General features: G+C 45.2%; 1 protein-coding gene across 4 annotated transcripts; it reads left to right on the plus strand.

Moving 5' to 3' along the window:
- The first annotated feature begins 802 nt into the window (after positions 1 to 802).
- GPAT4 (glycerol-3-phosphate acyltransferase 4) lies at positions 803 to 26779 on the plus strand. Of its 4 annotated transcripts, none has more exons than XM_087938803.1 (13): positions 803 to 853; positions 8666 to 9439; positions 15786 to 15855; positions 15968 to 16265; positions 16885 to 16959; positions 18335 to 18424; positions 20156 to 20249; positions 20986 to 21101; positions 21259 to 21314; positions 22163 to 22248; positions 24712 to 24840; positions 24950 to 25029; positions 26110 to 26779. In XM_087938803.1, exons 2-13 carry the CDS (start codon positions 9275 to 9277, stop codon positions 26216 to 26218), a joined length of 1368 nt encoding a protein of 455 aa, XP_087794929.1. In that variant the 5' UTR covers positions 803 to 853; positions 8666 to 9274; the 3' UTR covers positions 26219 to 26779. The 4 variants fall into 4 exon arrangements, with proteins under 4 accessions (XP_087794929.1, XP_026570919.2, XP_026570917.2 ...); XM_026715134.2 differs by lacking the exon at positions 803 to 853 and adding an exon at positions 1066 to 1177; XM_026715132.2 differs by lacking the exon at positions 803 to 853 and adding an exon at positions 7128 to 7256.
- Positions 26780 to 27620: the final 841 nt, after the last annotated feature.

Below are 27620 nucleotides of genomic sequence, written 5' to 3' on the forward strand. Positions count from 1 at the left end.
CTTGTGACTGTAACTTTGTCGGTTGTATCCTTATGATTTATATTGATTATTTCCTAATACAATTTTATTGTTTATTTGTACCCTATGACTATTATTAAGTGTTGTATCTGATGATTCTTCACTCTTGACAAATGTATCTTTTCTTTTATGTACACTGAGAACATTTGCACCAAAACAAATTCCTTGTGTGTCCAATCACATTTGGCCAGTAATGAATTCTATTCTATTCTATTCTATTCTATTCTATTCTATTCTATTCTATTCTATTCTATTCTATTCTATTCCTTTTCTATCCTATCCTTCATTCTATTCTGTGTTCTGTTCTGCTCTATTTGACTATTCTATTCTTTTAAGACTATTGTATTCTATTCTATTTTCTGTTCTGTTGAATTGTATTGTATTCTCTATTTTGTTCTGTTCTGTTCTATTCTATTCTATTTTTCATTCCTTTATTCTATTCTACTCCAATTATTCCCATTCTATTCTTTCTATTCTATTCTGATTTCTATTCTATTCTATTTTTTCTATTCTATTCTGTTTTTTATTTTATTCTATTTCTATTCCATTCTATTTCTACTCTGTTCTGTCCTAATCTTTATCATTTATCTTTCAATCTCCACCTCTCTATTCCCACAAAAGGCCACATCACACTGGCAGCTCCTCTGCTTCAATCACAGTGATCGGGCAAAGAATTGCGGGCTTCTCATTGGTCCACGGGCCCGAGGGTGGGATCTCAAAGCAACGTCCCTCTTAACAGGGCGCATGCCTACGTCACCGCCGCGCCCCCCCATTCCTGCACCCACAAAGACGACTCGAAACCCTTTGACGTGTCAAAGGAAGGAAGAGATGAGAGGTAACTAAGGGGCGAATCCTTCTGCGCAGGCGCCCACCGCCTCTGATGGGCCGAGCTGCGATTGGTTGGTCGGGAAGAAAGGGAGGAGGCGAGGGTGAAAGGTGGAAAAGCGGGTGGAGCAACCCGGCGCGGGCCCGAAGACCCGAAGACCCACTTCTCCCCCCCCCCTCACGCGACGCGGTGACGTCGAGGGCCGAGCGCGCATGCGCTCTAGCGCCGCGCGGCTCCCTTGCGGCTCCAGCTGTGGCGGCGGCGCGTCGGTCTCCTCAGCCGTGGCTGGGTGGGGGAGGGGCCCGGGCTGAAGGGGCAGCGGCGTGGCGGCAGGTGAGTGTCCCGCCCCCGGCCACGCCCCTTTGCGCTCGGCGGCTGAGGGGGAGGGTCGGGGGTCGCTTTGGAGACGTCGGTTGTGTCCCCCCGCCCCCCCCACAAACACACACACGCCCGGCCTACCTCGCCGTGTTGTTGTGGGAAATGACGTCACAAGGCCGCGGTGCGCGGGGGGGGGGCTGTCCTCGCGGCGCCTGTTCTCAAAGAGCGAAGGGAAAAGGGGGGAGGGGGTCGCCCTAAGCTCCTCACCCCCCGCCTCACCCCCCAATACCTGACGAAGTAGGGCAAGATAAATCATCGGGACGAATAAAAAGATGGATGCGGGGATTCGGTCTGATTAACGACCCAAATCGCCGAGCCGTTGAGCAGGGATGTCTGTCCATCCATCCTGGGTCGGCTTGGAGACTTGTGGACTTCAACTCCCAGAATTCCCCAGCCAGCTTTGGAGGTGCATGTCCAACCTGGGCAGCTCTAACAGATCTAACGGAGTGGGAAGGGTCCTGGTAGGTCATCTAGTCCAACCCCCCGCCTAAGCAAGAGACCCTGCCCAGGTACCAGTCCAGTCTCTTCTTGAAAGCCTCCAGGGATGGATGATGCTCCCACAACTTCCCAAGGCAACTTCTGTTCCGTTGGTGGATTGTTCTCCCTCTCAGAAAATTCCTCCTTATTTCCAGGTTGAATCTCTCTCCTTGGTCAGTTTCCATCTGTTACTCCTTGTCTGGCCTTTGGACGCCTTGGAAAATAGCTTGACCCCCTTCCTCCTCTCTGGGGCAGCCCCTCAAATCTTAGAACCCTGCTATCCTGTCTCCCCTGGTCCTTTTCTTCATTAAAGTCAGATTAACAGAGTTGGAAGGGACCCTATAGGTCATCTAGTCCAACCCCTCCACCCAAGCAGGAGACCCTACACCATTTCTGTCAGCCTCTTCTTGAAGCTCCCACAAACCTCCAAAGGCAACTTCTGTTCTGGTACTTGATTGCTCTCCCTGTCAGGAAATTCCTCCTTATTTCCAGGTTGAATCTCTCCTTGTTCACTTTCCATCCGTTATTCCTCGTCTGGCCTTCGGGTGCTTTGGAAAGTAGCTGGAACCCCTCCTCTTATCTCTTTTTATACCTTTTTTTTTTGCTTTCTTTCTGCCCTATTCTCTGATTTTGGGAATATCTGGCCGATAACAACCCTTGGGGGATTCACAACCTTGCATGTTCATTTGGAGTATTTTAATCGGCTCCAATAATAATTAAATTAGCAATTTATGGGACTTTTCCCCTAAAGGTCAGACATGAATACAGAGGCTTTTTGTTAGCAATGCTTTTACTATGGTAAAAATCTAATTGGAATAATTTTAATTAAGCACAAGTGGTATCTTATCAGTAGGGGTAATAATCACCTTGCTAATCAGGTGCATGGAGTGTGACATACATACCGTAGTTCACCATTCTCTCTCTGGCATTCTTCAAATATTTGTAGATTACAACATCTGTGTCATCTCCAGCAAGCGTGGCCATTGGCCATTGCTTATGGCTAGGAATGAAAGGAATTGTAGCTCAAATGCAGGTGCAAGAAGATAAATATAAATCGATATGGATCTATGGACTTGATGCTGCAGAGAAGTAATGTACCATATTGTCTGGATGTGAATTATAGACATTTCATAATTATGACAACAGTCCTGAGTGACAGGAACAGAGACGCTGTTGACCTGGTGCCATATAGTGTTGAGGCTCGATAAAATAAAGCAGCATATATTTGTTTATGGATTTACAATTAAGTTTATACAGAGGGGAGTTTATATCGTTTTAAGATCCCTCACCACTTTTCTAAAGGATAGGATAGAATAGAATAGAATAGAATAGAATAGAATAGAATAGAATAGAATATTGGGGTATAGAATAGAATAGATATTGGATGAAGAATAGAATAGAATAGAATAGAATAGAATAGAATAGAATAGAATAGAATAGAATAGAATAGAATAGAATAGAATAGAATAGAATAGAATAGAATAGAATAGAATTCATTATTAGCCAAGTGTGATTGGACACACAAGGAATTTGTCTTTGGTGCAAATGCTCTCAGTGTACATAAAAGAAAAGATTCATCAAGAGTCAAGAATCATCAGGTACAACACTTAATAATAGTCATAGAGTACAATAAGCAATCAAATTGTATTAGGAAATGGTCAATATAAATCATAAAGATACAAGCGACAAAGTTACAGTCACAAGTGGGAGGAGATGGGCGATAAGGAGTGATGAGAAAATAGTGATAGTAGTGCAGACTTAATAAATAGTTGGACAGTCTTGAGGGAATTATTTGTTTAGCAGAGTGATGGCGATCAGGGAAAAACTGCCCTTGTGTCTAGTTGTTCTGGTGTGTAATGCTCTATAGCGTCGTTTTGAAGGAAGGAGTTGAAACAGTTTATGTCCGGGATGTGATTGATGAGAGCTACTTTGCTCTAGTGGAGAAGCCATCCAAGCTGGCCAAAAATAACAAATTCAACATTACATTAATACAGCCAATCATCTTAGGAGCCAGGTTTTTAAGTGCACACTGAAATACATGACATGTTCCAGAAGGTTATTTCAGATTCTTTAACCATATTCCCTGTTCCCATCTGTACCAATGATGGTGAGAGAGCTAGAAACAGCATCCCAGCCTTTGAAGAGAATATACATATATATATACATATTCTTTGAACAGAATATACTTATGCAAGCTGTCAGGTTGAGTAGGATTACACTTTCAGGAAACAATATTGAATTGAATACAGAATACAGAAAACAATACTTAGGTGTGCCCGCACTATTTAGACAAAAACTGGGTGTTTTTTTTTTCTTAAAATCTTTTGAGCTCCTAAAATATCAGTTAACCATTTGAATAAGTATTTAAAAATATAAGCTATTTTTAACAAAAGTGCTCGTAAGCTCTACAGAACAAGCAGATACTATAACGTAGAATGAATTCTTTATTGGCCAAGTGTGATTAGACACCCAAGGAATTTGTCTTGGTGCAAATGCTCTCAGTGTATATAAAAAGAAAAGATACATTTGCCATAAGGTACAACACTTAATGATGGTCATAGGATAACACAGAATAACAGGATTGGAGGTCTTCTAGTCCAGCCCCTTGCTCAGGCAGGAAACTCACCCTATATACATTTCAGACAAATGGCTGTCCAATATCCTCTTGAAAACTTCCACTGATGAAGCACCCACAACTTCTGAAGGGAAGCCATTCCACTGATTAATTGTTGTCATCGGCAGGAAATTTCTCCTTAGTTACAGATCAAATCTTCCTATTATGATCTTGCCTTGCCCTCTTGTGCTTTGGAGATACTTGTACTTACTTATTTTATTTTTATTTTGTTAAATTTATTTGCCCCCTAACGTTGCTTTGGGGCAACTTTAAGCAGCTTACAACAATCAAAGGAAATGACAAGAGTGTGAACAAAACAGAATTAAAACAATAGAACAATAAAATAAAGAGTGAAAAAGAACACAAGAAGAATACAAACTTGTAGTTGCTTTCAGTTATATATTTATTTATAGTAAATAGGATGGTGTCTACAGGTAATCCTCAACTTAAAACAGTCTGTTTAGTGACTGAAAAAAGTGAAAAAAGTACTTAGATCATTTTTCTCATTTAACGACCGTTGCTGTATCTCTGGGATCATGCCATCAAAATTCAGACACTTGGCAACTGGTTCACACTTACAACAGTTGCTGTATCCTTGGTCACGTGATCAATTCTTGCAATTTCCTGACAGGCAGAGTCAATGGGGAAGCCAGATTACTAGTTTAAGAACTGCGGTGATTCAATTAACAGCCATGGCAAGTAAGGTCGTAAAATGTGGCAAAGCTCACTTAACAAATGTCTCACTTGACAACAGAAATTTTGGGCTCCATTGTGGTTCGTAAGTCAAGGACCACCTGTACTATGACATCGGTATCATCCCCAAAGCATGAAAAGTACGTTAGCTTCATTCAGAGACAACTGTTTAACGAGATAGCTGCCTGTGTAACTTAGGTTGATAAAATTCATTATAAGGGTTCTCAGAAATACATTGAATGAAAGAGCATCCTAGTCAGTTTTTTTTTTAAATATTGTACATAAAACAAAACAGTGGGCTGCTGGTTCCGATGGCTTACATATTTGTGGCTTATTAAATTACAGCTGCGTTCCTGCAATATCTTCAGTTATAAATTATAGCTTACAAATGACAATAGTTAGTTAATATTATATGCTAAATCAAAAGCAAATTAAGCATAATTATGTCTTAGCCTGATATAGGAGCCAATATTCCAGTCAATGAATATTCCAGTCATTGTTTATTTTGAGTCAGAGAGGTGGGGAGGTTGCGTTAGCTTCCTTGCTTTTGAAAGTACCCTTTACTTGTAAATGTTGTTTTAAGCAGTCATGATGTTCTCTTTCTCTCTCTCTCTTTTTTTTTTTTTACTGTCATTATATAAGTCATCTGGAATTGGGTGGCCTCTAAATTCAATGTATTATGTCACTAAATACTCCTAAATTATCTAGGGCCATGGTTGTCAAGTTTAACAGATTGCGTCTACCCCCTCCTTATAAAAAGAAAAGCTATTTTTGTTTTAGTGGCTTACAATACTCTCTGCCCATGGCTGGTGAGAACTGCATGCTCTGACTGTTTATGCAGAGGAAACATTTTAAAGGCTGAGTTTGTAGCAACTTGTTCGTAAATTTTGCAGAATTGGACTACAATCTCAATAACGTGAGGAACCAAGAGTGTATGCTGGTTGTGCAACATTCCAGTTTTCTCACTCTTTATTTGACTTTCTAAGTAACAAATAGGAGAAGCTACAGCTCGCCCAAGTTTCTACCAGTTGAAGAAGTTCATTTTGAAAAATGCACCATTAGGGCTGCTTAAAACCTTGCAGCTTGGCAAGAAAGCAAAATGCCATCCAATATCAGATCAGAGAGCTTTTCACTCCCTGGATATTTAATTTTACAGTCATGGCCTACGGACATTAACGAGTCTCTTCTGCATGAATTTGTCAAATCCTTTTTTTAAAAAAATCTGTTAATATACATTGAAGATGCAGCTTAAATAAATCAGTGACTATTGTCACATCTTAGAGTAGCATTTCTCAACCGCAGCAACTTTAAGGTGCACGGATTTCATCTCCCAGAAGTGCAATATGTATACAATATTCATTCTTAATTAGTTTTCTAAATTGGTCACTCTTGAGCCGGGAAAGAGACAGTGTCCAGAATTCTTCATGCTGGCTAGAGAATTTTGGGAGTTGAAATCCACACATCCTAAATTTGCTGAGGTTGAGAAACATTAGAGCAATTGAATCCATGCTTTAATTGATGAATTACCATTTTTATCTACCATTTCCAGTAAATATATTGATGCAATATTAAGACAAACAATATAATCTCCCTCTGCAGAATTTAATCAATGTCGTAACAGCTAGTCAGTGATTTCACTGCGAAGTCATAAACTTGTCATTTAAGAGTTGGCTTTCCTGATGGCTACGATGCGGAACATCTTTACGTGAACCTTTTACCAGTCAGGTATTCCCCAGACAATCTGAACTACAATTCCCACAAATCGGCTACAGAAGTTGGGAATTGCACCCAAATACATGTTGAGAACATCAGATTAAATACCTTTTACTTCCGCCCTTGGGCTTGTAATAATCAACTGTCTCGCGGTCAACATTAATCTAGATCTCTGCTCTAGTTTTGCGTCAGGAGCACCTTTCTGATCTGTTAGCCCCGTGGGGGAACAGGTACACTGTCCCTCTTGCTAATAACTCTTGGGTTAGTTCATTTGAGAACTGGTTAGGCAGTTGGTTGCCATGATTCTGGTGTGTTTGTATATGGAAAAAAAAAAAAAAACCCACTCGTCATCCCGAGCCTGTACTCTGGAATCTCTTGGAACACTGTGTAGGGATTACACGTGGTTGCAAACATCTGATTGCTGTTCCCTTCCAGCTGTGATGCAAGGCTATAAGCTATTGCAGTTAAGATCTCGCTGAAGGCTGCCTGGAGCTGAGTTGCTCTCCAGAGATTTCATTTTGCTTCTGCCTCTTAACTGTAAGTGGAAACGCCTTGGATGGTAGCTCCAGCTCTTTATTCCATTCCCATGTGATTTCTGTTTACCTAATGCTTGCCGTGAGTAAAATGCAGAGTTTTCTATAAATTAGAATATATTTTTTTTTCCTCAGGGTGAAGTGCTTCATGTATTAGGTTGTACTTTTACATTATATTCATGAGGTCTAGAGATGTTTTAAAGGGGGATTTCCCGATCTGTTCATTTGGGTTCAGATTCAGCGTGTGTGGATTAGGTGCACTTTTTGTTTCTGTTTTTTTTTTTATTTAGCTATTCCATGTACATCTTTCCTGTTTATTAGTGTAATTCCTCAGGACTGTCTTTGAAGAAAAAACGGGAATCGCATCTTTGAAAATGTCTGATTTGTGACAACATCTGTGATTCCGTGGCAGGTAGTGCTAGAGTTTTCGATATATTCTAGTGGCTCAGAACACAGGTCCCTTAACTACCTTTTTTCTCAGGATTGTTCCCTCCATAATTTGATCCATGGTCCTCTTCTGAGACCACCTGGAAAAGACCCCAATGCAAGGCATCATTGCATCCGATTCATCTAAATCAGGGATGTCCAACCCTGGCAACTTTAAGCCTGCCTGACTTCAGGGAGTTGAAGTCCTCCAGGCTCAGTCGCCAAAGTTAGAGACCCCTGATCTAGAAAATGGGGCCTTTTAACGCTTGCGGGAGAGTGTTTCACTCACGTCCATACTGTTTGTCTAGTGACTTTTTCCTCTTTGAAAGATTTTAGTACAGTATCTTAAAAAATAGACAACGCCTTAGTAATAACATGTTGTTGGGAAGCAATGTAAGTTGTAGACATGTTGTCTTGAAAAATAGTCCTGGGAAATAACCTCTATCCGTCTTCTGAAGTTGCTGCCCTCTGGAATTGTATACTCCCAAGTTTCCCAACCCATGGGAAGTCCCCAAATGTTAGGAGGGCACCAGATTGAAGAAAGGGGTTCTATAGGCACAACGCTTTTTGTACTGATTAGGATTCCATTATATTATTGTGACCGCATGCCAGGCTTACAGTTAGTCACTTTGTTTGGTCACTTTGGCAAGTCACAGTTTCCTTCTAAGGAATAGGTAGGAAGCTTCCCCAAATTAGGGGAAGTTTCTTCCTTTTAAGACCACAGATGAGTAACGTAAATCCCGGTGAATATTTAAGCTAGGAAGAGTCTTTGTGAGTCCTTGGACCTAAAAGGATTCCTCAATTATAAGCAGATCTTACTAAGCTTACGACCTGCTTTGCTTATCCCTGGCTTTTATCTTCGCTGCTTTTTGAGTGAGACACTGCTGCCCCTGTCTGTTCTTGTAAAGAGAAGTAAGTGGTTATGTGGCCTCGCCGTACTTCCGTTGTGGTTGCACTGAGATTTCTTTCTTTCTCTTTCCTCACTAGTGACTGGGATCTGGGAAGGCTCTACTTTTAAGAACATCTTCCATGGACAAGAAGACATCTTGCAGCTTTCGGCGGTGGATGGGATCGAGGGGCCTTGGAAGGAGTTTTGCCACAAGTTCCACGAGACAACCAGTGCTGGCTCTTGTGCCCCAGGGGCAAGGGCGCTAGTTTTGCAGGGTGCCAGCTCTTCCGCCAATGCAGGGCAAGAGAAGGAGCGCATCTCGTTCTTGCAAAGAGACGTTGGGTACTTCCGAAAACTCAAACAAGACTTCTCTTCCCAGCATTTGGGGAGCTGTTCCCTGCCCTGCCAGTGGCTTGTGCAGTGACCCATTGCGTAACCCTCTCGCCCCTAGCCAGTCTTCCCAGTTTCTGTTTGTGCCTCTTTCCAGGGTAGATCATGGGGGTCCTTGGCCACCCCAAGCCCACCGGAGGAAGGGTGTGAACTCTGAAATGGCCCCTGTGATAGGCCAGAGACCTGCTGCACACTCAAAGTTGTTGTTGGTTGACAGGGGAAAGGACTGACTGACTGACTGCCTGCCCAGGGCAGCTTCTTTCTGCCTGTCGGGAATTTGCAGGGCACTGGCCTAGCCTGCCTCCTTCCCCTTCATCATGTTCCTGTTGCTGCCTGTTGACAGTTTGGTCGTTAACCTGTTGGGCCTTTCCCTGACCGTCCTCTTCACTTTGCTTCTGGTCTTCATCATTGTGCCAGCCATCTTTGGCGTTTCCTTTGGCATCCGCCGTCTCTACATGAAAAGTCTTCTGCAGATCTTCCAGGTGAGTTTCCCATGCTTTTAACATTCCTGGGGGTGGGGGGGAAGAATGGGGGGGGCGTGGAGCAGCCTGAGGCTGGGTTGTTCCTGCAACCAGCACAAAAAAAGGAATGACTCAGCAGCTCTTTCGACACAGGTCTTGTCTGCTCGATTAGGAAACGTGGAGTTTCAGGCAAGTCCAGCTATACTATGGGTTGTCAGCGTTACGTAAGGACAAAGGAAGATGTCCCTGGCAGGCAGGTGCAAGGTGTTGCTTAACTATTAAAATTTCCCCCGGGTGGAGATGGCTTTCAGGTCAGAATGGAGGAGCTATACAGAGAGTAGCCCAACAGCAGTTCTCCTACCGCTCAGATACGGACTCTGACATCAACCCAAAAGGAAGACAGTGAACAGGCGTAAGCTGGCCTTGTAACTCCATGTTCTCCCCCCCCCTCTCCAAATCACTTTTCAAGGATGGAAGCAGGGGTGGAAACTTAAGACCAAGCTATACATCATGTTGAGAGGGTCACCTTGAAGCCGTTGCGTGAAAGAACCTCCCTCTTTTTTCCATTTGTCACTTTCTTGAGGGCTGCTTCGCCCGCGAAAACTTGATGCGCACCCTGGGACCCCGTACATCCGTTAAACCACTGTTCATTAATTCTACCAGAGTCTTGGCTGGTTGCAGTCACACAAACAATTACACCTAGCGAGCCGGTCACTGGGGAATTACCTATCCTCTTTTCTTCCTTATTCCTCCAAAACTAGCCAGAATCAGAATACACATGAGAGTTTCGAGTCTTAAAATAAGAGCATTTATTACTTCAGTTTCCCCAATGTTCATTGTGTTTGAAATCATCTAAAATCAAATCGTTGTACTGCGTCAATAGATTGTGTTGAAAGCATGTCCTGTTAACAGTAATAAACTATGGAAAAATAAAAAACAGGAAATAAAGGAGAATTAAGATGGCATTGTTCAACTCTGGATAGCTGAGTGCTTTTAGAGATTTTCTTTGGTTTCCTCTGAAAGGAAGTTGGTGACAGCAGTATCTTAGGCATCTTTAAAAATCAAAACAGGGTATTGAACAGCAGTTCTGGGTCAGTATTTCGATGCACAACAACTCCAAAATCCCTTTCATGACCTGGCCCACCCTAGTTCAGATTCTATCAGCATGTTGTGATTATTTGACCAAGTACAAATTATAAGAATTACTTTTGTACTTATCCACATAGAATCCAGCTCTCAATTTTAGTGTTCCATCTTTTCACATACAGAGATAATTTAGGAACCTGTCCTTTTTCTATGGACCGCTCCAAATAATGTGGTGCAGTTAGAAACTCGGCAACCTTACTCCTCAGCGGATGTTTCATTGGAGCCCCCCCTGTTCCTAGCTTCTCCATCATAGGAACTTCCATTTTCTGCTGCTTTTCGTTCCACTCTTTAACCATTTCAGGCCATAGCTCTCAAGTGTCCTTCAGGTAGATTTCCCAGGACATTGGCTGATTCCTTGGTGAAGCACCAGCCGGAAGTTGAAGGATGAGATGGCGGGCAGCAGGCTGACCCGCACCATGCTGGTGAAGGTAAAAGGTTCCCCTCGCACAACCGCGCCAATCGTTTCCGGCTCTGGTGGGTGGTGCTCCTCTCCGTCACAAAGCCGAAGAGCCAGCGCTGTCCAAAGACGTCTCCGTGGTCATGTGGCCGGCAGGACTAAACGCCTTCAAAGGCGCACAGGACGCTGTTTCCTTCCCACCAAAGGGGTCCCTATTTTTCTACTTGCATTTTTTGCGTGCTTTCGAACTGCCAGGTTGGCAGAAGCTGGGACAAGTAACGGGAGCTCACTCCGTTACGCGGCGCTAGGGATTCGAACCGCCGAACTGCCGACCTTCCTGATCGACAAGCTCAGCGTCTTAGTGCCTGAGCCACCACATCCCTTCGTGCTGATGGCCACCTGAGGACCTTCTACCTCTGAGTTGCCTGTAACCCGGAGGGAGTGTTAATTTGTGTCCAGGGATTTCCACAGGGCGTTCGATTCAGTGGGAACTGTTTTGGGAGTCAGAACCTTTGCAAATACTTTTCCCCCAGGTGTCAGCTGAATGTACGTAGGTAATTTTTTTTTATATGAGGGGCTTCTGACGTTCCTTGGAGGATTCGATCTGACCACATTCCATGCTAAGAAAAGCAAACAATAATACACCCCCCCAAAATTCCAGCTTTGGTGTGGGGTTGCTTAAATTGTCCAGCTGAACCAGATCTGTGTGTCCTTTTGCGTAGCTTGTATAACGCAAGCATGCTTATTTTGCATAACGTATTTTGTAGGACATAGGTCAGAATGCTACGCTTGGGACTGAAAATCTTTCAAAGTCATCTCTCTAGCTACCTTTCAAGCATTGCTTGCGTTCCTTCTCCCCATCCCAGCTTGTTTTAGAATAGAGTTCTTTATTGGCCATGTGTGATTGGACACACGAGGAATTCGTCTTTGGTGGATAAGCCTCTCAGTGGACATAAAGAAAAAAATAAAATACATTCACCAAGAACCATAAGATGCAACACTTAGTGACAGTCATAGGTTACTAATAAGTAATCAAATTATACCAGGGAACAAATAAAAGAAATATAAATTGTAAAGATACAAGGAACACGGTTATAAGTGGGAAGAGATAGGTAATAGGAAGGATAAGAGTAATAATAGTAATATAGTTTTACTAAGTAGTTTGACAGTGTTGTGGGAATTATTTGTTTAGCAGAGTGATGGCATTCAGGAAAAAAAAACTGTCCTTGTGCCTAGTTGTTTTGGTGCGCAGGGCTCGATAGTGTCATTTCGAGTTAAACAGTTTATGTCCGGGATGTGAGGGGTCTATAAATATTTTCACAGCCCTCTTTTGGACTCGTGCAGGATCCAGGTCCTCGATGGAAGGCAGGTTGGTAGCCGTTGTTTTTTCTGCAGTTCTAATTACCCTCTGAAGTCTGTGTCTGTCTTGCCTGGGTTGCAGAGCCAAACCAGGCCGTTATAGAGGTGCTTTTTCCCCTTCTTTTCAGCATGAAAGTAGAGCCTGTCAAGAAATTGGATTCTGCGTGCTTTTTTTGTTGTTGTTGAGTATCTATTTCGTATTTCCTCCAGGAGTTCCAGGCACCATCATCCGTGGCTGTGTGTAAGACAGGCATGGTCGTCCTTCTAAGATCCTTAATGAAGCCTGTGTTCAATTCAGAGGGGAAGTGGGCAGGAAACATGGGGTGAGGAGCGGGGGTCCGCCCTAGGGGTGGTCCCGATCTCTCTCTAATGCAACGATAGGCTAGTTTCCAGGAGACCGTGTGGATGTTGTGGTGTGAAACGAAGGATTTGGGTCCAAAAAGAAAAAGGGGAAGAACCCAGAGGGAGCAAGAAGGGAGCGGAGAGCCTGCCCAGGACGTTCAGAATCAGCCAGGTAGAAGTGCCTCTTCTGCCGTCCCAGCGGTGCTTTTTCAAACAGGCAACTGGACTTTCTTGTTTATTTTTTTTTCTTTGAAGACATTTCGCTTCTCGTCCAAGAAGCTTCTTCGGCTCTGACTGGATGAGAAGCGAAACGTCTTCAAAGAAAAAACAAACAAACCAAGAAAGTCCAGTTTTGCCTCTTTGAAAAAGCACCTTTAAGACCTAACCAGGACCTGGATGACTGAGAATCTCCATACTTCCCTCTTCTGCTGCACCTTGCTTTAGTTTCGTTTCGTTAACTTTGTTCTCCTTGCACCTCATACAACGAGGTCAAACGCCACCTTCAGTGCACATCATGACCATGAAAATAAACCCACACATCCTTCACCCTCCACACATTGAACCGAAGCCCCCCGACACCACACCAGCACTGCACTATACAGTAGAATTCAACAGAGCTCCTGCCCTGGAATAGAAGCTGGTTTCCAGCCTATTTGTCCTTGTTTTTATTATTCTGTACCGTCTGCCAGGTGGTAATAGTTCCAAAAAAGGGTTCCCTGGATGAGAGGGATCTTTGAGAACGTGGGCATTTTCCCTCGCCCTTTCAGCCTGGTCGGTGGGCAGCCTGTCTGACACCAGGGATACAAAGGTCAGGCAGGCAGGAACTAGCAGCAAAGGCAGCTCTAGCGGGGCTTTCTGCCGATTATTCTGCAACTTGGAAGTCAATTTAAACATAGAGTCTGACTTTTCCTCTCTGAAGCTTCCTGGGATTTGCGTTTCAGTTATGATTTTTTTTTAAAAAAATTTCCTTCTTTTGACTCTAAGCCAGCACTTTTCGTTTTTCAGACCTCTCATCTAAGTAGGCGGAAGCTGCCTCGAGCTTCTATTCTTATCAACTAGGTTTAGGCATTGTTCTCCCTGTCTTATTCTAGGCCCCTGTCGAGAGGTGTCGTCAAGATCTTAGATGCTGCCAAAAGGAAGGTGCTTAGAGTGGAATATTGAAAAATAAGCAAATAAAACTTGCAGATGCCAACAAGCAGCAATAACTTCTCCATTGTCATCTGAACCAGCCAGTTCTTTCTTTAAAAATAAAAAAAGCTGAAAAGAAACCCATGGTCAGATTTAACTAGGGCCCCTGGAAAGCTTCCCTCTTTGCCCCAGCAGTCTCAAAGAGCAAGTTTTCACTGTCTGCAAGCAAAGTGAATTATTTCAGGTGGTGGGTGTGTCCTCCGCCTCCATAACCTAAAATGCAGTTTGATTTCCCCTCCTTAATGGGCCAGATAAGAAAGGAATGATGACAGAAGAGGCAGAGATAAGATGACAGGAAGAGCTGTTCTATGCCAAAGGATTCTGGTCCAACATCCCTTCTCTCTAATGACTCATCCTCTACTCTAGAGGAAGCCCATGACCAGGACAGACTCAATGGTTCCACACTGGTTCCTGTTATGCCACGGCTTATTATATTTGTGATTGGCAAAGCGTGGCGTTAATTTTCAGCAATCCAGGTCAAAAGGGAAACGTGAGAGATGCAATTTTCTCACATGTAGTGCCACAATACAGTATAAGCCCTAAAACAGCTTATTGCTCTACTACTTTAAAAAATAAAGCAATATTCCAAAATTCACCTCCAGAAAAAAATGAATAATTCATCCCTCGATTGTTAAAAAAAAATTGTCTATTACTGGAAGAAGCTAAAATTATCGTTCTCACAGCCTAATAATACACGATCCATAGTTTACAAATCACAGGAGCTGGTGTTACACAGCACATTAAGAACAAAGATATCAAGCAGATTACAGCTTAGCAGTCTTTGGGTCTGTGGTCATAAATGTAATTAATAACATCAATTTAGCAAGATGGGTGACTAGGTCACACTGTCAAGCTCAATAGAGTTATCTAATACAGTTTTGCATGCTCTGTTGACCATAATTTGGCAGAATTTAACTTTTGACTGCAGGTTGCTGAGGGTTGAATTTGACAAGTTTCTTCCCACAGAGCATATGCAGGAGCTGTTTATCCAAAGCTTCTGGATTTGACCTCATCCTGTCCAGCATATTCCTCCCAGCCTAGTGGAAGCTGGTGAAGCGAGACAGGAAATTAGCACCTCTCCATTTTCATTTTTGGACCCCATGATGTTAGATGAACTGCCAAACAGGCAGTGCGTTATATCTATGGAGATTCTTAGTCCACCAAGTCCTGGCTGTCCCCAAGGTGCTTTTCTCAAGAGGCAACTGGACTTTCTGGGTTTTTTCTTTGAAGACGTTTCGCTTCTCATCCAAGAAGCTTCTTCAGCTCTGACTGGATTGTGGGGAAGGGAAGGATTTATACTCCTTGCAGACAGAGCTGGTCATTTGCATCCTTTTAGAGGGTCGTTGAGGCCACTTGGAGGTTCCTCTGTGCCCGAGTGATGCAAATGGGTGTGGAGCCTTTTTGGAACGGTTGCAAGGACTGTGTTGTACACTGGAGATACATGATGCCGTATCCCTCCCCCTCTGGAGGGAGGGCTCTTCAATTTTGAGATAGATGGCCTCATTGACCCCTCTTTCAAACCAGCGGTCCTCCCTGTCCAAAATGTGGACTTTGTTGTCTTCAAAAGAGCGGCCTGTCTCTTTTAAATGCAGATGGACTGCTGAATCTAGTCCCTGAGGGGTTTGTTCTCCTATGTTGAGCCATGCACTGGTGAAGTGGTTGTTGTACAGATCTACGCATGGCTCACTGCATTGTACTGCATACGCCACGTCGCTCAGTTTGCATCTGGGTGGTTTTATCCTTGGGGTGGGCAAGCTTTTGCTTGTCCGCCCCAAGGATAAAACTAAGACATTGTGTTAGTTGCCAGCCTCCGATCGCTTCCCTAAACCTGTCACTCCTTACCATCTACACACAGAGCCAGCACCCTGGTTCAAAGATTTCACACCCGGCTCCGAAAGATCTCACTTCTTCTTTCTTTCTCTTTATGCCTTGCAGTGGGCAACCTTAAGGATTGAGCGTGGCGCCAAAGAGAAGAACCACACCGTCTATAAGCCCTACGTCAACGGTAAGAGGGCCGGGTGCCTTTTCTTAAGAGCAGGGGAGGTGCGAGTGGTGGTGGTGCGCCAGGCACCGTTTCTCCTACCGTTCGGCTGGAAGAGGTGTGTGTCTCGTTGCAGGAATCATTGCCAAAGAGCCCACTTCGTTGGAAGAGGAGATCAAAGAGAACCGTAGGAGCTCCAGCAACAAGACCCTGGATGCCCCCGAGTTTGAGCTCTCCGACATCTTCTACTTCTGCCGCAAAGGCGTGGAGAGCATTATGGACGACGAGGTGACCAAGCGCTTCTCCGCAGAGGAGCTGGAGTCCTGGAACCTGCTGAGCAGAACCAACTACAACTTCCACTACATCAGCCTGCGCCTCACCATCCTGTGGGGGGTGGGCTTCGTGGTCCGCTACTGCTTCCTGCTGCCACTCAGGTAAAGGCCAGGGACAGGTTTGGGCTTCTCCTTGGGGCGGCGATGGGGGAAGATGGGACACGTGATCATTTCTCCCGGACAAACCCCATTTCAGGGTTCCCAGTAATAATTCCATCATCAAGCAAAACTCCGAGGCAGGCAGAGATCCCTCCGAGAATGGCTTTGTTGGGCATATCATATTTGCACAGATCTGGTGAAAACCGACTCTGAAGTCTTCCCGCAGTTTTCCCCTCGTTAAAAGTAAAACGTTTTTTGCCACTTTCCCCCAAAACGATCCGTCGCATGGTCCAATCGCGGCTCCGCCTGGTTGCCTGGTGACACCACTCCTCCTTCCTCCGACCACGTGTGACAATGTCCTTGGATCCCAAGAGAAAATATTTTGTTTTGGCTACAGAATCCCAGCTCTCTCAAATCCCCCCCCCTCCCTACCCCTCGGCTCCAGTGTGGCCATTCTGAAGCTGTCAAGATAGCTTGGGTCAGATCAGCTTCAAGGTCGACACCCTATAGCAGAGGTCCCCAAACGTGGCCACTTTAAGACTTGTGGACTTCAACTCCCAGAATTCTCCAGCCAGCTATGCCTTAATTGTACCTTACTTCCTTGTTTTCCCTCCTTTTGTAGGGTTGCCCTGGCTTTTACTGGTATTAGCCTTTTGGTGTCGGGCACTACCCTGGTGGGTTTGTTACCCAATGGAAGGTGAGTCCTTAGCAGCAGATTACATGACATTCATTGTCCAAAGGGAGGAACGTAAACATCTAAAAGATAATCAATTGTTGGGGTGGTAAAGTGGTTGATCCCCTCTTAACCCATTGAATTGCTGTCATCTCCACAGTTTGGATTGTCCTTCAACAGCAAAGCCAAGTCTGTCTTCCTTCTCTGCCCAACTCTTTAGGCAGAACAGCCAGGCGTTAAAAGAAATGGGACACCTTCTCCGACATTCCTTCCCATTATGTGGGGTGGTGTCCTCAGATTCTTGAGGGAGTGTTAAATAAACTTAATGGGCAGGTGTGAGAGGCGGTTAGGTGTGGGAAGAAGAATGCAGGCAAACCACTTCCAAAATCTGCCCGAGAAAACAGCTTGGGCTTACCAAGGCAGACAGCAGAGAGCCAAGAATGGCTTGAGGGCGCACAAAGGGGAAAAAAAGAGAGAGATTTGAAGGGAGAGATTCTGTAGAAAGGCTGGCGGATCAGGATTCTCAGGGTAAATTTCAGACTTTACTAGTTGTAAGATAACATCTTAAGGAAATGCCTGTCTCGAGCTCTTGGCATCTACACAGCTCAAGATTTCCAAGGTAATTCAAGAGGAAGCTCTTCGCCTCACTTCTTACTTGGAAATCAGTTAATTATTGCAACAGACCTTAAGGTTCCTGCTTTGCAGAGGGCGTTGCTAGGAGCGGGTTCTTGCAAGAAATCCGGAGCAAGGGGTCTTTGGTAGTCTGGTTGTTTCCTTGCAGACATTTCATTACCCAAACTAGAGAACACCGTGCGGTGCTGAGGAAAACAGCCTGCAAGAAAGCCCCTTAGAGCACCAACCCTGAGCCTCAAATAGTCTCCTTCATTGAAATCGGAAGCAAATCCAGTGCGCCTGTCAAAATGACCACAGCCACATGGCACCATCGCATTGCAACTTCCACCTTTTCATATGTCTCTGTGGACATCAAAGCACATCTATGTAAGAGGAGGAGGCAATATTTGGAGCATTATTTGGGATATTATTTTCTATCCCAGAATGCTTTGAAGACAAACGCTCACAGCCCCCTCTTAAACCTACTACCTATTTTAAATTATGGCTTTTCTTCATTGGGAATCCGATTAATTAATTAACCTGATTAACTTTGTGAGCCAGCAACACGTAAAATTGGATATTATTATTATTATTGTTGTTATATTATTATTATTATTATTATTATTATTATTATTATTATTATTATTATTATTATTATTTTTCCTTGAGGTTTGTAAGCATTGTTTGGGAAAGGCAGGAGAGTAATGTTATAAACTATTAGCATGTCAGCAGTTGGGTTGAATTATAAACTGAGATGGGATAACAGCACGGTTCTTCTCGCCTTTAGGCACAAAGAATTCCTCAGCAAGCACGTGCACCTGATGTGCTACCGGATCTGTATACGAGCCCTTACAGCTATCATCACCTATCATCACAGGTATGGTGGGGACCGGGAGGAAGTTTGTGAGATATCGGCCCAAAGAAAGAGAACAAACCTTCCCACGTGCCACGGTTCTCTAGAACGATAGCGCAGGCAAAACGTAGAACTGGTTAGGGATTAGATGTATAAACATTCTAAACCAGGCGCCTCCAAACTGGGCAACTTTAAGACTTGTGGACTTCAACTCCCAGAATTCCGGAAGTTGAAGTCACACAAGTCTTATAGTTGCCAAGTTTGGAGACCTCTGTTCTAAATATTTATTTAGCAAGGGTTTATTTGCTCGTTTGCTTTTTTTATTTATTTATTTGATGTTTATCTCAACTGTATTATTCTATAAGTAATTCGAGGGGGCGAACACAGTCCTCCTCCTGTTTTCCCCACCACAACAGTCCTCTCAGGTGGGTTGGGCTGAGAGAGAGTGGCTGGCCCAAAATTACCCAGCTAGCTTTTTATTACTGACTGCTATAGCTGAGACGATAAGATTTAAATATTTGTGAACAACAAAGTCCTCTATTTTGTCAAAAAACCAACCAACCAACCAACCAGAAGGATGGCTGGATGAGATTTCTATTGCTTTCTATTTTCCTCATAAATAACAAAGAATGAAGAAAGGTTGCTAAAAGCCATGGAGAGGGGAATAGAGATTATACTTCTGGTGTAATTTATCTAGGCAATTGTCCATTTATTGGGGGAGGGGGGTTGGCACAGCATTTTGGGGTTCTCAGATAAGTTTGGAGGGTTGTGTGCTTGTGTTTTAAGTATCTATTGCCCTGGTCTTTGGGGCAAGGCCTAGGGCAGAGGTGGGGAACTGGGGCCCCTTTTTGACCTTTGGACTTCAACTTCCAGAATTCCTGAGCCACCATGGAGTTGAAGTCTACAAGTTCAACTGGCTTAAACTTGAAGTCTACAAGTTCAACTGGCCTAAACTTGAAGTCTACAAGTTCAACTGGCCTAAACTTGAAGTCTACAAGTTCAACTGGCCTAAACTTGAAGTCTACAAGTTCAACTGGCCTAAACTTGAAGTCTACAAGTTCAACTGGCCTAAACTTGAAGTCTACAAGTTCAACTGGCCTAAACTTGAAGTCTACAAGTTCAACTGGCCTAAAAGTTCTTTGTCCATTAAGTGTCTTTTGTTTAGGCATGTTAGAATCTAACTAAATAAAAAAAATATATCAATACTTAATACTCCATATTATAACTGCTGCTAGAATTTCCTTCGCCCCAAACTGGAAACAGCCTATGACCTCCCCCGGAAACCGCAATAATGAATAAGATTTTCGAAAGTGCCAAAATGGACAGATTGACGATGTTACTGAAAAATAAGGAAGAAGGAGAATATTACGAGATATGAGATGTTTGGTACAAATGGCTAAGGGGAAGACGCAAAGGCATCAAATGATAATGTGTGCGAAATTATAAATACCGTCTATGTGTAAATATATGTATATATGTATAAAAATGTTTAGAATGGGGAAGAATCTAACACAGCTATGGATAACATAGTTGTAGATGTTATTAAGCAGTGTAAACACTGTTACAGTAACGTTGAAAAATGTGGAGATCTGTTTTTAATTGTTGAAACGTTGAATAAACATTTATTTTTTTTAAAAAAAGAGTGGGGAACAGAGAGCGAAGGATGCATGCAAGCAAGCTGCCTGTCTTCCTCTTGAGTAAATTGAGCATTTGCTTCAGTTTTTCACCTAATCCCTTTTTCCTTCTTAACCTTAGGGAAAACAGGCCCCGCAACGGAGGGATCTGTGTGGCTAACCATACATCTCCAATTGATGTCATCATTCTGGCCAGCGATGGCTACTATGCAATGGTAAGGACAGCAATCCCATGTGATGACCCAGGGTGGGATACAAAACACAGTCACAGAAAATAGGTGAAGCCCCTTTTATTCCTTCACTTTGCTTCCAAGTTCCAAATATCCTTGACTGGAGCCAAAAATCCCCACACAAACAGTTACAAGAAGAAGGAAAAAAGCCAACACAAACCAGGCAAGATAAGGGCTAGAGGACGTCCACAGATAACACACACTGGGAAGGACACCAAACTCAGAAAGGAACTATAAACTAGAGATATTTACACACTTTGTTTCCAGCATGCGCCAGTACGCAGGTCCAAACTCTTAGCCAGGTGTCACAGCTGCAACCAATGAGGGGGCTCATGGCCGCTTCCTCTCTCGTAAGCCAAGTTGTTGCCTTCTCCGTTCCTCCCTGCGTGTCCTAGGATGAAGAGGGGATGGGCCTGGTTCTTCCTCTGACTGCCCAGCCGGCCTCTGCCCTTCCCCAGCCTCCTCCACAACCTCCGGAGCCACACTTCCACTCCCTGTCAGTTGTTCCTCCTCTCCCTCGGAGTCAGTCTCCATCAGGGCCATGACACCCCATCTGTCAGCGAGGGGTATTCAGATGTTTTGTAGGACAACGTGTCTTACGTGCCAAAGGCACTTTTCTTTCCGGATTAAACTATTCTGAATTAAGCTGCTATTTGGGGCCAGCTACATTATTCTGGTACTGCTGCAGGAAGTGACCTCTGACCTCCTCTTCTTTGCTCAGGTGGGCCAAGTCCACGGAGGGCTCATGGGCGTCATACAGAGGGCCATGGTGAAGGCTTGTCCTCATGTCTGGTTTGAGCGGTCTGAGGTCAAAGATCGCCATTTAGTGGCCAAGAGGTACGTAGCTTATGTCTTGCAGAGTGAAAGTGGAGCCCAGGTCTCGCTGGATTGCGTGTCCGCGGCCGAGAATCCAGTCCTGCGTTGCTGACATCTGATTCCAGAGCTACCAAGGCCGTTTCTTAAGATTCTCTTCCCTTTCTTTGTCTTCCTTTAGGCTAACAGAACATGCTAATGACAAAAGTAAACTGCCCGTCCTTATTTTCCCTGAAGGTAAGCGCCAGATTAAGAGAGAGGAATGAGTTTGTTACTTAAAATGGGTGAAATGGGAAGTTGGCCTTTTAAACCATGAGAGTCCAGAGAAAAGTAGAAAGAGAGAGAGACACACACGCACATAGCCCCCAGCTTCCTTTTCCTAACTGAACATGACCATAGAAAGTATCTTACTTACTTACTACTTACTGCACCTCTGTATGGTTTGCCAACTGCACAGTGGCAGCGCTCCAGAGGGTTAATGTCATTGCCCAGAGGATCACTGGTTGCCCTCTCCTCTCTTTGGAAGAGCTTTATAGCTCCCGCTGCCTCAAGAAAGCTCAAAACATCCTTAAAGTTCCTTCTCATCCTGGGAAATCTTTTTTTTTTTTTTGAACGATTACCATCTGGTAGATGGTACAGGATAATAAAAACAAGGACAAAGAGGCTGAAAAACAGCTTCTATCCCAGGGCAGTTTTCTCTCTCTCTCTCTCTCTCTCTCTCTCTCTCTCTCTCTCTCTCTTTTTACTTTTTTTTTCCTTCTCTACTTGCATTCCTTCCTTATCAAACGTTTAATAAAAATAATAACTAAACAAAAAAGGACAAAAGAGAACAACCGCTCCCATTTTCCTGTTCTGAGCTGAAAACCACTATTATTTGGAAGGAGCAGTGTAAATTAAAAGAGTTTGTCCTGTTCCCAAAGAAACTTATCATCCTGCTTTCTGTGTGCCGGTCTAAATGAGATGGGTTTTGATTAGATTGATTGGGTCAGGGGCTCCTTGTTTTAAGGTCTGGCCAGTCCCCATTGTAACATTATTCCCGCTACGAGCAGGTCTGACAGGAGATGATCTTTCATTTCTCTCAATAGGCACATGTATTAACAACACTTCGGTGATGATGTTCAAGAAAGGAAGTTTTGAGATCGACGCTACAGTTTATCCTGTTGCCATCAAGGTAAGGATTCTTGCTGCTCAGCAAACCCACTGAAACTGGAAGGTAAGAGATACAGATAAGAGTGGCACCTGGAAAGGTAGGCGTGGCTCAACTTTCTGGGTGTAGCAGAGATACCTGAAAGCAGGTAGGACCCAACATTTCATCAAGGCAGCTCCTGAAATGCCTTCCTGTAATCCCACAATCGTGTGTAACTGGAAGAACGTGGACTTTGGTACTCCCTGTGACCCACATGGCCTTAGGTCAGTAATCCTCAGGGAGGAAAACACCTGGTGGAGTCTGCCCACCGCATTGAATTTCCCTTTTTACGGGATTCAGCCAAACTGATCAAGAGAAGCGCCAAGGAGCCAGAATTGGATTTTGGTTGGGTCGGGACAAAGCCCAGGTGAGATTCTGACACCAGGGATCTTTTCAGAATCCCACCCTTCCAAACACAAACACTTACCACCCTGCCAACTGCCCTGTTAATCAGTTGTCAGAGACGCTTATTTTGGAGTGTAGGGATAACCGGTCCATGCTGGCTCAGGAATTCTGGGAGCTGAAGTCCACGGGTCATAAAGTTGCCCCAACCCTGATTGAAAGAGTCAACGACAGTCCGTACGCACCGTTGTCAGGCTTTGCATTGGTGAGAAGAACTCTTCAGGCACTATTAGCTGCCCTGGTTCCCTTTGGGATGGGTGCCCAGGCCTCCTCCCTACTCAATACCAGGAAGATACTGGGGGTGGTTTCAGAGGGTAGTCCTGAGGGTGAACCGGGACAATTTGTCCTGATGGGCTGATGGAACCTGTCCTAGAATCAGAACGCAGTTAGAGAAGAGACATTCTTGGGTATGCCATTCTTTCAACCACAGGGAATGGCGTGCACAGAAACATGTACCTGATGATCCTTGACTCTTGACAAATGTATCTTTTCTTTTTATGTACACTGAGAGCATTTGCACCAAGGGAAATTCCTTGTGTGTCCAATCACACTTGACCAATAAAGGATTCTATTCTAATTCTAATTCTATTCTTATTGTACCCTATGACTATCATTAAGTGTTGTCCCCGATGATTCTTGACGAATATATCTTTTCTTTTATGGACACTGAGAGCATTTGCACCAAGACGAATTCCTTGTGTGTCCAATCACACTTGGCCAATAAAGAATTCTATTCTATTCTATTCTATTCTATTCTATTCTATTCTATTCTATTCTATTCTATTCTATTCTATTCTATTCTTATTGTACCCTATGACTATCATTAAATGTTGTCCCCGATGATTCTTGATGAATATATCTTTTCTTTTATCTACACTGAGAGCATTTGCACCAAGACAAATTCCTTGTGTGTCCAATCACACTTGGCCAATAAAGAATTCTATTCTATTCTATTCTATTCTATTCTATTCTATTCTATTCTATTCTATTCTATTCTATTCTATTCTTATTGTACCCTATGACGATTATTAAGTGTCGTACCTGATGATTCTTGACTCTTGACGAATGTATCTTCTTTTATGTACACTGAGAGCATTTGCACCAAGGGAAATTCCCTATGTGTCCAATTACACTTGGCCGATAAAGAATTCTATTCCATTCCATTCCATTCCATTCCATTCTATTCTATTCTATTCTATTCTATGGGTGACATAGCAGTGTCCCGATATTTGAGGGGCTGCCCCAAAGAAGAAGGAGTCAAGCTATTCTGCAAAGCACCCTAAGGCGGGACAAGAAGCAGCGGGTGGAAACTAATTAAAGGAGAGAAACAGCCTAAAATTAAGGAGAAGTTTCCTGACAGAAAAATTAACCAGTGAAATGGCTGGCTCCCAGAAGTCGTGTCTGCTCCATCACTGAATGTTTTTAAGGAAAGACCGGATAACCATTTGTCTGATATGGTCTACGGCCGTGATGGTGAACCTATGACATGCGTGCCAGTGGTGGCATGCAGGGGCCATCTCTGTGGGCACGGGCGCCATTGCCAGCTGCTCTTCTGGTTTATGGCACACGCATGCGCACTGGCCAGCTGGTCTTTGCGGGTGCCAGAGCACCTGAAAACAGCCCCCCAAAATGACAAAAAAACCAGATCTTTGGGGGCCATTTTGGGGCACTTTTCAGGTCGTTTTTTTGCCCCCCCCCCAAATGACCTAAAAACAGGTCCAAAAGGGGCTTAAAAACAGCCCGGAAAATGGTCCAAAATGGCTTGAAAACAGGCATGTGCACCCTGGCCAGCTGGTCTTCAGTTTTCTGGTGCTCGGCACACACATATGCACACGCATTCCAGCCTGGGCACCTGATGCCAAAAGGTTCGCTATCCCTGGTCCTGAGACTGGATTAGAAGTTCTCCAAGGTTCTTTCCAATTCTCTTATCCTGTTATGCTCTGTTTGGAGTCTCTGTTCTTCTGCTCTGGGTGAACCTTCTCACCCTCTTGCCTTTCTCTCACACACTCACTCTCTCTCTCTCTCTCTCTCTCTCTTTGTCTTCAGTATGACCCTCAATTTGGAGACGCCTTTTTTAACAGCAGCAAATACGGCATGGTGAACTATCTGCTCAGGATGATGACTAGCTGGGCAATTGTCTGCAGTGTCTGGTACCTGCCTCCAATGACCAGGCAGGTGAGTTCACTGGATCCAGGCCTTTGGATGTCAGGAAATCAGCTGAGATTTACTCCCCCCGGATTCTCTCAGGAAAAAAACTGACCCTCTTGGCTGCCTTCCCTTTCAGCCTTCTGAAGATGCCGTGCAGTTTGCCAACCGGGTAAAATCTGCCATCGCCAGACAGGGAGGCCTGGTGGATCTCTTATGGTAAGCCAATCCGAGCTGATTGATCGGAGGTGGGAGCAAAAGGGAGGAAATAAAGTGTAAGAGCCATGGTGGCGCAGTGGTTGAGGTGCAGTACTGCAGGCTGCTTCTGCTGACTGCCGGCTGCCTGCAGTTTTGGCAGTTCGAATCTCACCAGCTCAAGGTTGACTGAGCCTTCCGTCCTTCCGAGGTGGGTCAAATGAGGACCCAGATGGTTTGGGGGAAGAGGCTGAGTCTGTAAACTGCTTAGAGAGGCTGTAAAACACTGTGAAGTGGTATATAAGTCCAAGGGCTGGTTTCCTCCCGCCCTCTCAGTAGTTAGAGTGCTGTATTGCAGGTTAAACTGCCCACTGCTAGCAGTTCGATCCTGACAGACTCCAGGTTGACTCATCCTTCCATCCTTCTGAGGTGGTTAAAATGACGACCCAGGCTGACTCTAAACCTCTTAGAGTGGGCTGGAAAGCACTGTAAAGTGGTATATAAGTCTAAGGGCTATGGCTATTTTCCTTCCCTCCCTCCCTCCCTCCTTCCTTCCTTCCCTCCTTCCTTCCTTCTTTCCTTCCCTCCTTCCTTCCCTCCCTCCTTCCTTCCTTCCTTCCTTCCTTTCCTCCTTCCTTCCTTCCTTCCTTCCTTCCTTCCTTCCTTCCTTCCTTCCTTCCTTCCTTCCCTCCCTCCCTCCCCTCCCTCCTTCCCTCCCTCCCTCCCTCCCTCCCTCCCTCCTTCCTTCCTTCCTTCCTTCCCTCCCTCCCTCCCTCCCAGCCAAGAAGCTTCTTCAGCTGACTTGGATGGTGGGGAACGGATATAAATCCTTACATTCCCCACCATCCTGTCAGAGCTGAAAAAGCTTCTTGGATGAGGAACGAAACGTCTTCAAAAGAAAAAAAGAAAAAAGTCCAGTTGCCCCTGGGGGTGTGTGGGTGGGGGAACCACCTTTGGGACCACCGTGGCCTGGAGGATGGAGAACCTCCACGGACCTTGAAAGCCCCGTCCTTTAGGCTCCCCAAACACCCTTTTCCCAGCCGACCTCCTGCTCGGGCCCCGAGTGACCGTTACGCTCTGACAGCCGTCCCACTTCTTCCGCAGGGACGGGGGCCTGAAGAGGGAAAAGGTGAAGGACGCCTTCAAGGAGGAGCAGCAGAAGCTCTACAGCAAGATGATCGTGGGGAATCATGAGGACCGGAGCCGCTCCTGAGCTTCCAGGGATGGGAATCCGGGGAGGGGAATCCCTGACAGCACTGACTGCCTAAGAACAATCTCGGGTCTCGGGACGCCTCAGTGACCGGCGGCAGCAGCATTTCAAGCTTTGGGAGGGCGGGGTTCCTCATTCACTAGCGCCTCCCCACCCTCCCCTCCCCTTCCCATGGTGCTGCTGCCTTGCGCCCAGAAGGAAAGAGACCTTGTGTCCTAAGTTCTCCAGCTCAAGCCCGGGAGCGGCAACGGAGAGAGTTTGGCCACCGCTGGCAAGACGCAGCGCTGGCCCATCGTTTGCCGGGATCGGCTGAAGTCCACCTGGGTCCCCCCCACCCCACCCCAGGGGACGGGCCGGCGGGACCTCTGCCGCCAAATGAGAGATTCCCCCCTCCCCCCTCTTCCTGTGGGGAGCGCTGCAGAGGGCGGGCCGACGCCTCCTTGCCACTCCCGCCCTCCTGTCTCCCCTCTCCAGAAAAGCCGAATGCAGCTGCCGCATGGGCTCCACCCCACCCCACGCCCCACCCCCCTCTGCATTTTGTATTAAATAATGTTGAAGGACGCAGTCCGGTGTCGAGTCGTGTTCCCTCGGCCTCCGCTGCATTGTTGCTCTCTGGGCGTTCAACGGGGGGGGAGAGGCTGCCTCAGAAACCAGCCTTAAAGAGTTGGCGCCTCCTTCCCCTTCACTGCTCCACGTTAATGCCTTTCTCCTGGCACAATTGGAAGGATGGGGCGGGGCGGGGGGGGGGGGGGTTGGCCTTGGAAAAACCAGGCTAAGCAATTGATAAATTGGGTGGTGCAATCAGGTGACTCCCCGCGGGAGACCGGTTTGACCCCTGAAGAACTTGGGACTTTGGAAACTTGGCCCGCCGTCAGCAGATTCTGCAAATAACTCTGGGCCGAATTACACAAGGCTTCATTTCCGTGCCTGTCCCCTGCCAGCTTCCAGCCTTCCCAAGTAATCCCCGCTCAGTTTCAGCTGTAAAGAAAGGCAACATTTAGCACTTGCTGAGCCAGGCAGACGGTTTTGGTGGCTGAAGTCAGCGGCCCCGACTTCAGGAAGCCCCGATACCTGGCAACCCAGCCGTTTTAAAGTCTGCCTCGACGGCATGCCACTCATCCCTTGGCTCCTCCTCCCAGGGCATTTGGGTCCTCTTGCGCTTGGTTCCCTTGCAGTGCTCCTTGTTAACTTCGGAATAAGCATTACTTCTGGCATGGACTTGGGTGGAAACCATACACCCAAAGACCAAGGAGGCATCAGAGAGCGGTCTCTGCATCCGACTTCTTCATTGAGAGCCTGAACAGGCTTCCACCAAGCCCATATTTCTAGCCCGCTCTGATTCCTCGATTAAATTGAAGCATCAACCCCTTCTGAATGAACCAGTCTCCCTCTTAACCCTGCAGTC

Source organism: Pseudonaja textilis, chromosome 9, assembly GCF_049901715.1.
Source record: "Pseudonaja textilis isolate UNSWEBS1 chromosome 9, rPseTex1.2, whole genome shotgun sequence".
Classification (NCBI taxonomy): domain Eukaryota; kingdom Metazoa; phylum Chordata; class Lepidosauria; order Squamata; family Elapidae; genus Pseudonaja; species Pseudonaja textilis.

What these genes read in the sequence shown, in the direction of transcription:
- GPAT4 (XM_087938803.1), top strand. Translation starts at nt 9,275, where the DNA reads ATGTTCCTGTTGCTGCCTGTTGACAGTTTGGTCGTTAACCTGTTGGGC. An exon ending in GGTTTGTTACCCAATGGAAG is followed by an intron (nt 16,960 to 18,334) that starts GTGAGTCCTTAG and finishes TCTCGCCTTTAG; the next exon opens with GCACAAAGAATTCCTCAGCA. An exon ending in ATCATCACCTATCATCACAG is followed by an intron (nt 18,425 to 20,155) that starts GTATGGTGGGGA and finishes TCTTAACCTTAG; the next exon opens with GGAAAACAGGCCCCGCAACG.